Consider the following 15,378-nt stretch of genomic DNA (forward strand, 5'->3'; position numbering starts at 1 on the left):
TCAGCCAATTAGTAAGCACTTATTAAGTACCAACTGTGTGCCAGGCAGTTAGGCTCAGCACCTGGGATTCAAAGATCTCTTCTCTTATTTTCTTCTATTAGAAGGTGACACGTGTCTGTGCAAGAATGTACAGAATATGTCTAAAGTGAATGCCAGGATAATTCAGTGAAGGCGGGCCTAAGCAGTTGCAGGGGTCAGGAAAGGCTTCCTTGTCCAAGGTAGTGCTTCAGTATAATCTGCGAGTAGAAGGGAAAAGGAAGAATAAATAATGAAGCTGGAGAAGTAGAAGGTTAAGTGCTTTAAAAACCACAAGAGCTGATATTGGATGGTCAAACCTGCAAAATTACTTTGCAGCCAAGTGGAAGATGAGGGGGAGAGACATGAGAGAAGGAGACCAGTTAAGAGGCCATCACAGTAATCTAATCCACAGGTGGTGAGGGCCTTGAACTAAGGTGGTGGCTAGAATGGAATGTAAAAGCATTTATGAAGCACTTACTGCCTACCAAGAGATATGTGAAGTGCTGGAAATGCAAATAAAAAGCCAGACAGTTTCTGCTGATTGGAAAAGAGAACACAATGGAGAGTTTAGCTTCAAGGTCACAGTGTTGGGAGGAAGTGGTATTTGTTTGGCATTCATAATGCCTTCTCTTCTTCGTGTGTGTGTGTGTGTGTGTGTGTGTGTGTGTGTGTCTGTCTGTCTGTCTGTCTGTCTGTCTGTCTGTCTGTCTCTGTGTCTCTCTGTTGAACCAGACTGTGAGCTTCTGGAAGGTAGGATCTGTTTCTTATACTTCTTTCTTATACTCCTCCATAATGCTTTAGACATAGTGGGTGCCTTGTTGCTTCATCAGTGAATTTGATTAGATTTGTTGATTAAATGATTGGTATGTGGAAATAAATATACAGATTTATAAGATAAGTAAGTTAAAGAATCATGGATAAATTAAAGAGATCCTGAATGGAGTTCCTTTAAAAAGGCCTGGTCCTGGGGAGTACTAGATAGGTGACTATCACTTTGTCTTCAATATGGCATAGTAGAGCATCCAAAGTTAATCAGTCAACCAGTATTTTGTTAAGTGCCTACTCCCTGCTAGGTGCTAAGCATATAATGACAAAAATCAGTCTTTCATTTCAAGGGGTTTACACTCAGCAATTAATGCAGTGTGTAGCACAGTGTGTAGACTCTTAATAAATGTTCACTGATTGATTGATTGTAAGTGAAGAACAGCAAGTTCACATATGAGCATATATGGAATATATATATATTTTACATATATATATTATAGCTAAGGAGGCACTAATAGTTGCATTAAGTAGTAAAGGCATTATCTAGGAGGTGATGATTTTGCAAGAAATGTAGGGGGAACTAAGCTCTGAAGGAGATTATAGATTCTAAGAGAGGTAGAAGGAGACTGGAAAGGAGAATTGGCAGAGAGTCCTGTGTCTCTCAAACCAAGCATGGTGTTGTGACTTCTACTCCTGTATTATTTTGATTATATCACACTGCTGTTGCTGTTCAGACTGATTCTTTGTGACCCCATTTGGGGTTTTTTGGCAAGATACTAGAGTGGTTTGCCATTTCCTTCTCCATCTCATTTTACAGATGAGGAAACTGAGGCAAACAGGGTTAAGTGACTTGTCCGGAGTCACACAGCTAGTAAGGATCTGAGAGCAGATTGGAATTAAGCTCCTCCTTACTCCAGGCCCAGCACTCTATCCACTGTGCCACCTAGGTGCCTTTTTTAGTAATTCCTTCTTGTAATCCAACAACCCTGTCCTTCACTAGTCGATACCCACCTTCTCCAACATCTCTTCTTCCTCCTCTCATGCCTCACACAGCCTTTGTTCTAGACCCCTGAAGGTGGGTGCTGTCCAAGGTGCTGTCCACTTTGGGCTTAGCAATTCAGCCTGTTTTGCATTCACCTAATTTTATACTCTCATCCAACCTCTCTAACTTTCCATTTGGTTCACCAGAATATAATGAGAGACTTTTTTTTTCTTTCATGTAAGAAACTTTGCTAAAATCGAGGTGAACCACATCCATCGCTGCCTATGACGGATGAAGACAAGATTCTTTCCCCCATTAGACTATAAGCTCTGAGAGGTCTTTCTTTTTCCATATTTGTATCCCCAGTGCCTGGCACATAGTTTGTGCTTAATAAATGTTTATTGATTGATTGATTTTCCTTTCATGATCACAATGAAGCACCCAGACCTGGATATCGAAGGGAGAAGTGTCAGGTTATGAGTAAGACCATTCTTACACTCCTGTAAGGGAGATTACCTATCTGCATGTTAGATAGTGTGAAAGATGGCCTTCTGAACTTTCAGTCCTTTTTTCTATTCCAAGGAAAGAGGCTAATATGAGGAACTGCATGTAGGAAGAGGTTAGAAATTACATAGGAATTAACGTGAGATACTCTGAAAACCCAGCAGCTGGCTCACAACGGCAACACCAAAAGTAATTAACATGTATATAGCACATTAAGATTTGCAGAGTGCATTATATTATCTTATTTGATCCTCAAAACATCTTGATTAGAGTAGCACTATCCCCCTTTTACAGATGAGGAAACTGAGACTCAGAGAGCTTAAATGATTTACCAAATTTCACACAGCTGAGAAAGGTCTGAAGCCAGAGTTAAATCCATGTCCTGCCGACTCCAGAGCCAGCCCTCCATCCATTCTTAAACTTGTTCCACTTGCATTTCAGCAGCATTGGTTGGCCTTGCCTGGTTTGAGGGCATGTGCACTGCTTTGTGTTTAGAACCAAGGCTACAGTGGAACTGCAAGGTGCAACACGGGCAAGTGCTGCCAGAACCACCTTGCATTCATTACTTGTTTGATTTTTAATTAATTTTTCATCATTGTGCATTCAGAAGTCTTTTATGGTTGCCAAACCCACGGTTTTAAGAAACTCTGCCCTATCCATGCTCATACTTCATAGGAGATCACACTAGTTTTTTAATGTCCTCCTATACACCCTGAGCAGTGGTCCTAGTCTTTCTTCAATTCTCCTTTTTTCTCCCAAACCAAAAACATCCGTTCTCTGTCGTCCTCTGCTAGAACATCTTATGCTGAACTTTAGTATTCCTTATATGCTAGTCATTCTTCCAGGACTGTGCCATGCTTTTGTACCCAGCCACCATTATCTGCCCTTGCTTTCATCTTCTGTTCATGTCTTCTCAGAATTGGGTTTGATCAGTGATTCCCCTGTGAATCTACTAGACAACTCCCTCTTTTCCTCATCAGAATTGTTTCTCTAAAAATTAAGTTCTTCAGAACATTCCATCTTTCCTAAGACAGACTTCCCCTTTAGAATTTTAGACCAGGGGAGCCTACCTACCATTTCTTTGAACCCTCTAAGATCTATTTGTCCAAAATCTGGAGTACAGGCTATGTAATTATTACTACTGCCTACCTTACAGGGTTCTTGTGAAGATAAGGGGTGTAATCATCTTAAAAGGGGAAGCAGTTTGAGAAATTGAAAAGGGCACTATAGATACATTGTCATTATTATTACTACATATGCATTCTGATTTGTTGAAATGTCATCAAAGTAGAAGTCATTGATCAGACTTTCACATCATTCTTCCTCTGAACACTTTTTATTAAGCTTCAGTCATCATTAGAGAGTTTGTCCCTCTGTTCCCTCTTTATCCAGCTCTTACTTCTGAATATTGGCTCAGATTTCCCTGTATTCCTGAACTTGCTCTTAACCCTTAATTGCCAAAGCTACCTCCACCTTCTCATTTAAACCTCATCAAAAAATGTCATTTGTCTAAGAATTTTGGATACTAACTCTTCTATTTATAATTGTGTGATTTTGGATACATCACTTAATCTCTTTGGGTCTCTGTTTCCCCATTTGTAAAATGAAGGGATTATCCTCAGTGACCTTTGAGGTTCTTTCTAGGATCCTGTGCATCTTCCTAAAGTGACCAATAAATGAGCAAAGAAAAGGAGAGGAAATCATAAGTCTTTTTAATCAAAGCAAAGCACTCCCTGATGTAGCCCCACCCTCAAATTCACCTTAGTCCCTAATTATATCCTTAGCATTTATAGCTTTTGATGTGCCCTTGTATTTGGCAGAGAACCTAACATAGTTTCCTAGGGTGGAGCTGGGAAGGGTGCAGATTTATTGGTGTGGTTAGTGGAATTACTTCCTAAGTAATCAGTGTTAATCCTGGGCAAAATTGTGAAGTCTGTTTTTGCCTTTCTACCTATACCCTTCTCCAGGTGCCTCTCCCACCCACCTATACCCATAGTCCTTTATTTGCCCCATTCCCAAAAAATCTTACTTTCAGTTGACCTTCCACAGACTGGCAGCTAATTCTGGATAAAATGTACATCATTCATTGTTGACATGATAGAACCAGGAAGGAAACAGACAAGCCTCTTAGCAGCAAATATTGACATTAGAAATCCAAGAATTAAATGCAGGAGCTATTTAGGCCCTCATGGTAATAACAATAAGGATGATCACAGTAGTAGTAGCAGCAGCAGCAGCTAGTATTTATACATAAAATCTTAAGCTTTATGGCAGATAGCCCTTTCAGGTTTGTAAAGTGCTTTACAAGTTTTCTTATCTATGTTATCCTTACAGCACTCCTGAGGTAGATATTTCTCTTACTCCTATTTTGCAGTTGAACAAACTGATAATGAATTGCCAAGTGTCATGCAGCAAATCAGCATCTGAGATCAAATTTGAACTTGGGTCTTCCTGACTCCAGATCCATTATACCACCTGGCTGCCACTAACCAAACTTGCTCTAATTGTACCTAAAATAAAGGAGAAACACTGCATTGATTCTTAGGCCATGTAAAATTAGAAGCAGAAAATTAGAAGGAGTAAGGTTCTCTTAGAGGCAGAGACACTGATAATAGCAAAGTCTAGAAAAACTGATATATAGAGACTTGAAAAACATGGAGGAAAAGTGAATGGATATGTATGAACAACAAATATTAATGGAGACTCAGAGGAAAGGACTGAAAAAGTGGCTAAGATATTTTACATGTTGAAATTAATTTAAATTAGATGGTCTGGTGTTGGGGAAGGGGAAAAGGTTAACATTCTCTTTAAGAAGAGTGAAAAGGATCCTAGTGACCATTTCAGTGTATAGCAGTCAAACTATTCTTTGTTACACAGGAGGATGCGATAGAGGATGATGGGGAGTCAATGAGAAGTACTAGCAATATTTTTTAAAGGGTCAAAAAAAGAGAAATTAATCTGAATGTAAAAAGTTGCTGAGCAAATTTGATGGTTTATATGAATGTTTAATATTGTTTCTATTAAAACATATAATTTTCTTTTAAGGCATAACTCTCCGGGGCTCTTTGCTATAGAGACAAACTTATCCTGTCCATCTGAATAGCCCCTGATCGTACTGACTGTATTTCAGCTTGGCCTAATGATTGACCTTGGACAGGCTATTTATTTAACTTTTCAAGGATTCGAGAATAGAGAATCTCAAAAGCTCTTACAGTTCTAAAAACAAAACAAAACAAAAAACCTTTGATTTGATTGAATATAAGGATGACCCTAAAGAACCATGAACCGCATGGACTGGAAGAGTTTCAAGATATCTCCAGGGTCATCTACTCTAAAACATGAATCTCATCTACAATATTCCTGACAATATTCACTCAAAGACTTTTGGTAAAAGGCACTCCCTCCCTCCCAAGGCAACCAATTCCACTTTTCATCCGTTCCAAGTTTTTTCTCTTATGTTGTGCCAAAGTATACCTCTCTTTATTTTTGACAGTAATTACTCATTGATTTCTAAAGTATATACTTCATTTAAGAAGGCAGGAAAGTGTGGACATTTTAGAAATGTCTCATATAAAAGAAGAAAAAATTTTGAAGGTTTTGCTAGAAGTTTTAAAGGATAACTACTAGCATATGGAAAGCTTAAGTAGAAGAACTCATTCAGTTATCATATGAGATAAATAAGATATATCTCTCTCATGGGTTGATGGATGAGTTGTAATAGGATTACCAGAACTAAAGAAACCATGGCACTCTTGGTGTAATATCATCTTTTTTCATGAATTCATAGCTTAAAGCTAGAAGATATATGGATATTATTCAACTTCCTCATTTTAAAGTTGAGAAAACTATGAGAGAGAGAAAGAGAAAGAGAGAGAGAGAGAGAGAGAGAGAGAGAGAGAGAGAAGAAGAAAGAGAGAGGAGAAGTAGCTTGTCTAAGTTCATATAGCTAGTAAATGGCAGAACTGGAACTTGGATCCAGGTCTTTTGACTTGGATCATGGAGAAGTGAAGAGATTGAACAAGATGGGAGAAGGTCAAATGTCATTGTGACTTTAAAAAAAAACAGAACAGAATCTGCAAGCCATAGACTAGTAAGCTTGACCTGCATTCCTATGGAAAATTCTAGAATGGATCATTAAAAAAGAGTTGACATATATCTAGAAAGGAAAAGATCAAATACAAAGAACCACCATGGCTTCATCAAGAATAGGTCATGTCGGGGCGGAGCCAAGATGGCAGAGTAGAAAGATGTACATACACATAGCTCCGAACCCACAACCCACAGAACGGCTACAGGGGAGTAACTCATGGCGAATTCTGCACCCAGAGGCCACAGAATATTGGAGAGAAGGAGATTTCTGTTCCGGAGGGACCTGCAAACCTCTCGCAAAAGGTCCGTCCCACTGCAGACGCGGAGCCCAGCCCAGTTCAGACCTGCTGCGGCCACGGCACCAAGAGAAACAGACCCGAGCAGGCTTCAGGGACAGGATCTCCAGCGGCCGCACAAGTCCCTCCGCCCACAGGTGACGGGGGGTCGGTGAGAGAGTCTCTTTGGTGGGTCAAGAGGGGAGTGGGGTGCCCCCATGATTCGGGCCCCCCCCGGGAGGTAGAAGCTGAGAGGCAGCTGCAGACAGGGGCTCCCCAAGTGGGCGGGAGCCTGAATCCATTGTGGAAGATCTGTGCATAAACCCCCTGAGGGAACTGAGCCTGAGAGGTGGCCCTGCCCTGACCTGACCACCTGAACTTAATCTCACACTGAATAGCAGCCCTGCCCCCGCCAAAAGCCCTAAGGCTAGAAGCAGCATTTGAATCTCAGTCCCCAAACGCTGGCTGGGAGGATCAGGAGGCGAGGTGGGTGTGAGGAGAATATTCAGAGGTCAAGTCACTGGCTGGGAAAATGCCCAGAAAAGGGAAAAGAAATAAGACTATTGAAAGCTACTTTCTTGGAGAACAGGCATTTCCTCCCTTCCTTTCTGATGAGGAAGAACAATGCTTACCATCAGGCAAAGACACAGAAATCAAGGCTTCTGTGTCCCAGCCCACCCAATGGGCTCAGGCCATGGAAGAGCTCAAAAAGAATTTTGAAAATCAAGTTAGAGAGGTGGAGGAAAAACTGGGAAGAGAAATGAGAGGGATGAAAGAGAAGCATGAAAAGCAGATCAGCTCCCTGCTAAAGGAGAACTAAAAAAATGTTGAAGAAATTAACACCTTGAAAACTAGCCTAACTCAATTGGCAAAAGAGGTTCAAAAAGCCAATGAGGAGAAGAATGCTTTCAAAAGCAGAATTAGCCAAATGGAAAAGGAGATTCAAAAGCTCACTGAAGAAAATAGTTCTTTCAAAACTAGAATGGCACAGATGGACGCTAAGGACTTTGCAAGAAAGCATGATATCACAGAACAAAGCCAGAAGAATGGAAAAATGGAAGATAATGTGAAATATCTCATTGGAAAAACAACTGACCTGGAAAATAGATTCAGGAGAGACAATTTAAAAATTTTGGGACTACCTGAAAGCCATGATCAAAAGAAGAGCCTAGACATCATCTTCCATGAAATTATCAAGGAAAACTGCCCTGAGATTCTAGAACCAGAGGGCAAAATAAATATTCAAGGAATCCACAGAACACCGCCTGAAAGAGATCCAAAAAGAGAAACTCCTAGGAACATTGTGGCCAAATTCCGAGAGTTCCCAGGTCAAGGAGAAAATATTGCAAGCAGCTAGAAAGAAACAATTCAAGTATTGTGGAAATTCAATCAGGATAACACAAGATCTAGCAGCCTCTACATTAAGGGATCGAAGGGCATGGAATAGGATATTTCAGAAGTCAAAGGAACTAGGACTAAAACCAAGAATCACCTGCCCAGCAAAACTGAGTATAATACTTCAGGGGAAAAAATGGTCTTTCAATGAAATAGAGGATTTTCAAGCATTCTTGATGAAAAGACCAGAGCTGAAAAGAAAATTTGACTTTCAAACACAAGCATGAAGAGAACCATGAAAAGGTGAACAGCAAAGAGAAGTCATAAGGGACTTACTAACGTTGAACTGTTTACATTCCTACATGGAAAGACAATATTTGTAACTCTTGAAACATTTCAGTATCTGGGTACTGGGTGGGATTACACACACACACACATGCACACACGCACACATACATAGAGGCAGAGTGCACAGAGTGAATTGAAGAGGATGGGATCATATCTTAAAAAAAAAAATGAAATCAAGCAGTGAGAGAGAAATATATTGGGAGGAGAAAGGGAGAAATTGAATGGGGCAAATTATCTCTCATAAAAGAGGCAAGCAAAAGACTCATTAGTAGAGGGATAAAGAGGGGAGGTGAGAGAAAAACATGAAGTCTACTCTCATCACATTCCACTAAAGGAAAGAATAAAATGCACACTCATTTTGGTAGGAAAACCTATCTCACAATACAGGAAAGTGGGGGACAAGGGGACAAGCAGGGTGGGGGGGATGACAGAAGGGAGGGCATGGGGAGGAGAATGCAATTCGAGGTCGACACTCATGGGGAGGGATAGGATCAAAAGAGAATAGAAGTAATGGGGGACAGGATAGGATGGAGGGAAATATAGTTAGTCCTATACAACACAACTATTATGGAAGTCATTTGCAAAACTACACAGATTTGGCCTATATTGAATTGCTTGCCTTCCAAAGGGAAGGGGTGGGGAGGGAGGGAGGTAAAGAAGTTGGAACTCAAAGTGTTAGGATCAACTGTAATGTTCTTGCCACTAGGAAATAAGAAATACAGGTAAAGGGGTATAGAAAGCTATCTGGCCCTATAGGACAAAAGAGAAGATGGAGACAAGGGCAGAGAGGGATGATAGAAGAGAGAGTAGATTGGTCATAGGGGCAATTAGAATGCTTGGTGTTTGGGGAGGGGGGGATAAAAGGGGAGAAAATTTGTAACCCAAAATTTTGTGAAAATGAATGTTAAAAGTTAAATAAAAAAAAAAAAGAATAGGTCATGTCAGACTAACTTCCTTTTGTTTGTTTGTTTTTAACAATATTATTAAACTAGTAGATGAGAGGAATGCTGTGAATATAACTTACCTAAATTTTAGCAAAGCTTTTGATAAAATATCCTACAGATTCAGAGCTGGTTGGATGGCCAGATACAAAGAATAGTTCTCAGTGATTCAGTGTCAGCATGGCAGGAGATCTTCAATGGAGTATCCCAGTGATCCATGCTTGGCATTATATAATTTAACACTTTTATCAGTGACTTGGATAAAACATGCTTATCCAGCTGTGCAGATCACAAAAAGATGATGCAGATAACTAGCATGCCAAATGATAAAATCAGGATTCAAAAGGATCTTGATAAACTGGAGTATTGCCTGAATATAAGAGATAATATTTAAAAGGGAAAAGTAAAAAACATCTTCCATTTGAGTACAAAAAGTCAATTTGGAACCAAACAGAATGAATCTAATCCCACTTGACAGTCCTTCAAATACCTGAAGATAGCTATCATGTCCACATCAACCTTCTCTTCTCTAGGCTAAATATACCCATTTGCTTCAACTGATCTTTGTATGTTATGAACTTAAATTCAGGCCCATGGATTCCTAACTGCCCTCCTCTGGATAGTCCCCAGATTATCAGTGTCTTTCTTAATGCATGGTACACTGCCAGTATACTGTAAATGGATTATTTATTAAGATAAGATGAGAAAAGATGAGAAAAACATGGGAAGAGGAGGGAAGATATAAGCATTTTTAAGTGCCTGGGCATCTACCTGTGCTCAGGTCCTGGAATCATCAGTGTGTTCGGGAAGCAGACATCTTATCTTATGTAACTGGCAAAGATTGACCATCTTTTCCTACCACTTCAAGTCTTGTCAGCCCTAGGTAATGCATGCCACTCCAAGAGGCTGTGAAATTAAGCTAAAGATGCATTCCACTGTAAATTCCTGGCTTGGAGGTTATCAATTCAAGAAGAGGGCTGGAGGTCAACTTTTGCTCTTGATCCAAAGCATCTGTACCCTACACCAGCTTGGGTAAATGGCCTTTCAGCACCATCACCATCTACTGTCCGTGATCTCTTAAATTCTTCCTCATATCTCAGATTGCACAGGGTTTCAATATCAATGTCCAATGTCACATCAGAACAGTATGTGACTTCCACAGTGTCATTGGTTTTGAGTAATATAGTATCTCCAAAATGCTCTGGGACTCCTGTCATGTTCCTAAAGCCTTGGCAATTTCTCCTTTAAATATGCACCGTTCATCTCAAAATAAATATTATCCTATTTGATCATATGATATATACTACCAGCAGTTCTGAGAAAGATTTGGGGATTTTAATGGACTTTGAGTACAATATAAACCAACAGTGTGATGAAAAAAACTAATGAGATCTTGGGCTGTGTTAAGTGAGACAGTTTCTGGGAATAGGGAGGTGATGGACCCCTACAGCACTCTGTGCTCATGAGAATGTAGCTGGAATATTGTATTCAGTTCTAGGCACCATGCATTAAGAAGGACATTGATAAATGTCCAGAGAAGGGCAGTTAGGGGACCATGTCATGGGGACCATGACCTTGAATCCATGGGCCATAAGTTAAGTCCATGACATACGAAAATCAGTTGATGGAAATTGGTGCATTTAGCCCAGAGAAGAGAATATTGGTGTGGATGTGATAGCTTTCTTCAGGTATTTGAAGGACTGCTGAGTGGGATTAGATTTGTTCTGTTTGATCCCAAAGAACAGAAACAGGAACAGCCATAGAAGCAATGAATAGGTAGTTTTAAGCTGGATATCAGAAAAAGAAACAACCTGCCTACTAAGTGGAGTTATCCAAAAATGGGATGTGCTTCCCTGAAAGGTGGTGGGTTTTACCTCCTTTAAGGAGAAGGTGGACAACCACTAGACAAATATGTTGTAAGTGGGAATTCCATTCATGCGTGGGTTGGACTAAGTGGCTGCTCAGATCACTTCCAGTTCTCAAATTCTGTGATTCTATAACTTTTAGATTTAGGGTTTTCTCCATTTTCAGGACAGCTGCTTCTAGAAATGTAACATCTGTGAATCCTTTAGGAAAAGCTAAAGATCTTCACATCCATCCACAAAAGAAGCCTTTTAACTAGAGTGATAAATTGACCAGCAACTACGGATTTTTTTTTTTTAATCTACTGGTTTGATTTACGTTAAAATCAAACCTAATAGCTGTAATTAGGGTAATTTACTGGCAGTATTATAGAATTTCCATGCCCAGTTGTGACCCCTAGCGGTGAAAGTCTTTTCAACCTTACTGGTTTCCTCTACCACAATTGTTGTGTTTTGTCCTTCATTCTCGAAGAGAACCATTGCATCAAGATGATAACATGACTTGTAGTTGACTTTGATTTGAGTGAGGGAGGGCTGTGCAAGGTCACCAACCTCACTTTCTTCTCCTGAGCCATCTGGGTCCAGTGGCCTGATATTCGACAGGATGACTGGAGATGGCCCAGGATGCAATGTGAGACCCTGGCCCTTTCAGGCTTAGGTCTTATCTCAGTCTTTGAGTGAGATATAGCCATTCAATGAATAGGCTTCTTTAAGTTACTCAAGGGATGGGCCATTTAATAAAAAAAAAAAATCAAACTGGGAGGGGAAGACTCTCAGGGTTCCTGGGTAAAAGAGAAACAGTTATTATTTAGTTATTATATCCACTCTGTGCTAGGAGAGTGGGGACTTGTTGTCCAGTCTATGAGCTCCAGAGTGAATTGGGTTTAAGGCTTGATCTTTGAGCAAGAAATGTAGCCAGTAAACTCAAAGGAAGAAAAAAAGGCTGACAACTTTGTAAATATAGGCAAATCATTATGCCTCTCTTATCCTCAGTTTCCTCATCTGTAAAATACATTTATTGAAACTAGTTAGTCTTTGAGGATCCTTCTGAATCTAAGGTTGTATGAGGGCATACCAAAAGAGCAAATTATCTTAATAATTAATAGATAATCCATTTACATTTTTGTAAATGAGCAAGAATGTTATAGCAGTTTCTATATAAGTATTTTATCCTTCTGCTAGTTTGTAAGCCCCATGAATCAGTTCATGGTACCACAGTGTCTTAGCTAAACTTTGTTTCCACCATTACTTACACAACACTCTGAACATAGTAGGTACTTGGTAAAGGCTTGTTGAGTTGCAGTTCAAGGAGTTTGAAAAAAAATGATAAAATGTGTACATTTTACTGGATCTCTCTATAACCTTCAATCTAGTCAATTAATGAAATAGCTAGAAAGAGGAATTCTTAACCCAAGATCCACAGGCTTCACATAGAGACATTTCAGGGAGTCTGAAATTGGAAGAGAAAAAAAATTATGTTTTCACTAAAATTTAACACTTTCTTCAATTATAAAGTTGTTGTTTTTTTTAGTATTCTGAAAAAGGGTCCATAAGCTTCATCAGACCTGCCAAAGGGATCTTTCACACACACACACACACACACACACACACACACACACACACACACACACACATACACACACACACACACACACACACACACACAGTCAAGTAAGAACCCCTGTGTTATAGAAGATAAAAATTCTGTTTTCAGATCCCAACATGCATCCATTCAGAATGAGGGAAATCATTATTTCTCTCTTATATTAATAGCCAGTTATTAATTAAGATTAAGCTTTTTTTCTATTTCCTCATTCAGAAATAAACTCGTGTAGGTTAATAAAACTAGTTTTTAAAGGACGTTACTGACACCCCCCCCCAAATTTACCCCACCTTGACGACCTTGTCTAGGTGGAATGGTTACCCCACCCAATTAGAAAACAGTGTAAAGAGAATCTAATCTAATCTGGGTCAATTCAGGCCCATTGTCTTCTATTCAGACTTGGATGGGGGGTGATCCTTTCTCTAGATTGTCCAAGGCTGGGGATGATCTGGGAGTAAGGGTGACATACTCAAAGTCATGTTCCCTGGTCCTTCATTAGAATAGGTCCACCTCTCATTATAATATTCATTCTGGTATTAATTGTTTACCAATCAGAGTTGATTGCCGCCTGTCAGGAATACTCATTCTTCCAAGGAAATAGAAGTATCAAGGGACCTCTAGGAGGGGTCTTTGGTTTATGAGAGACAGCCAGATGACCTTCCTTTTATTAACTATTTGCTAACCATAATTAATAAAATAATTAATTACACAGAAATATCTCTCAGACTTTTTTATATGTCACAGAATTTGATCCCTGACCTGGGCCCTTTCAAACCTCTATCCAGATCTCTACCTCTGCCCTCTTCCATGTTTGTTCACTTTGTGTGTATTTTGTATTAATTGATCTGTATAGATACTATTTCTACTCTAGTAGAATATATGCTCCTTAAGGGTAAGAGCTGTGTAATATTTAGCTTTGTATCCCCAGTGACTTACACATAGTAGGTGTTTGATAAATGCTTATTCGATTGAATTGAAAAAAGTATAGCAAGGGTGAGGGGCTGGGGAGTAGGAAAGAAACTGGGCTATAGTCTATGACCACTGGGACAAGTTTGTTCACAAGGAGTGAACCTGTGATCTCAATCTTTGTATCCAACATCACAGAATTAAAGCACTGGCTTCAAGCACATTCTGAAAAATCTTAAGATAATTATTGAACTTAGGACACCTAGATGACAGCATGACCTAATGTACTTCTTTTTTTTCCCCTTCTCCCTCACAGGTGGACAGTCCCTTCAGTTCTGGGAGTCCTTCCAAAGGGTTCTTCTCCCGAGGCCCTCAACATCGGCCCTCCAGCCCTGTGTCAGCGCCTGTGAGGGCCAGGAATAGCCCAGGCTCTCCCAAAACGGTGTTCCCCTTCCCCTACCAGGAGTCCCCTCCCAGATCTCCACGGCGCATGAGCTTCAGTGGCATCTTTCGCTCCTCCTCCAAAGAGTCCTCCCCAAACTCCAACCCATCTACCTCACCTGGGGGAATCAAGTTTTTTTCCCGCTCGAGAAAAAGTAAGATATTGATCATATGGTTTCAGGTGGGTTCAGGGCTGTGAGTAAAACCATCTTCTGACTCCGTTTGCTAAAGAAAAGCCCGTGGTGACATCAATGCATCTGGTGACCACTCTATTCAGATGACGTAGTAGCTAACAGTGACTGTGGTGATGTTTATATATCTGGTGACCACTTTATTATGTAGATGACATAGTTACTAACAGTGATACAGAGATCTGCCTTTCTAGTATGGTGAAAACAGCAACAGAAACTTCATGGAAATAGAAATTATTTTGAGCTAATGCTTCTTGCCTTTTTTTAAAATTTCATACCAATAGGCTACATCTATCTCCTGTGATACATGTTCTGTGTATTTGACCCATTGCACCTATAGACATATATACAGAATGGTCTCTGAATTCCCCCCGCCAAATGTGGCAAAAAAATAAAGCCTCCACCTATCTAAGTCCAGATGCATTTGCCTAGGAGCAGCCAAAGAAGAATCCACCTAGAATGCCTATGTCTTTATCTCTCACCTTTTTCTTCCCTTTTGGTTTGGCATTTACCAGGATGACTAAGGGTAAGAAATCCAAGCTAGGTTGGCATGTTCTTAATTGAATGCCCCAGGCAACAGCAGAGGGGATGGAGGAGGGGGGGATGAGGGAGGAAAAGGGCTGCCAATGGAAATGTATTCAATCTCTCAAGAGCAATGGTAAATATTTAGGGCTAATCTAATATTCATAAACTAACTTTTTTTTAAATGCAACTGTTTAATATATTTAAGAATGAAAAATATTGATAACACAGGATTAGTCTGAGGCAAAATTATGAAGAAGACATGGTCTGTTTTTTGGTTTTTCCCCATTTCTTCTACTCTCTTTAAACCTCGTTTCAGTCCCTCCTCCTTCTAACTTGGCAACCAAGGATTTAAGCATTATTCCAGTTAAGGATAGGGTCTGATTAAATTATTCCTATATTAGCCCAGCCAGGAGTACTTGCCTTTGAAAAAAAGACCTCAAGGAGAAGGTGTGCTTGCTCAGAAATAATAACTAAGGCTCTCTAATGGCAGCTTTGTAGGTCCTGAGGCAACTGAGTTAGGAAGATAGTTTGCAGAGGAAAGATTAGGCCTTCCTGAAGCCCTGCAACAATAGGTCATAGGCAGATTATTCCTC

At 40.0% G+C, this 15,378-nt stretch overlaps 1 protein-coding gene across 5 annotated transcripts in view; it reads left to right on the forward strand.

Annotated features, from left to right (window-relative positions):
• PRKAG2 (protein kinase AMP-activated non-catalytic subunit gamma 2) overlaps positions 1-15,378 on the forward strand; it is a 452,122-nt gene that overhangs the window by 176,469 nt on the left and 260,275 nt on the right. For all 5 annotated transcript variants that reach the window (XM_072652167.1, XM_072652170.1, XM_072652171.1 and 2 more), the window contains exon 3: positions 13,945-14,224. In XM_072652167.1, the coding sequence (XP_072508268.1) occupies positions 13,945-14,224 (280 nt within the window). The remainder of the gene's footprint in view (positions 1-13,944; positions 14,225-15,378) is intronic.

The sequence above is a fragment of the Notamacropus eugenii genome, chromosome 3 (genome assembly GCF_028372415.1).
Source record: "Notamacropus eugenii isolate mMacEug1 chromosome 3, mMacEug1.pri_v2, whole genome shotgun sequence".
NCBI lineage: Eukaryota > Metazoa > Chordata > Mammalia > Diprotodontia > Macropodidae > Notamacropus > Notamacropus eugenii.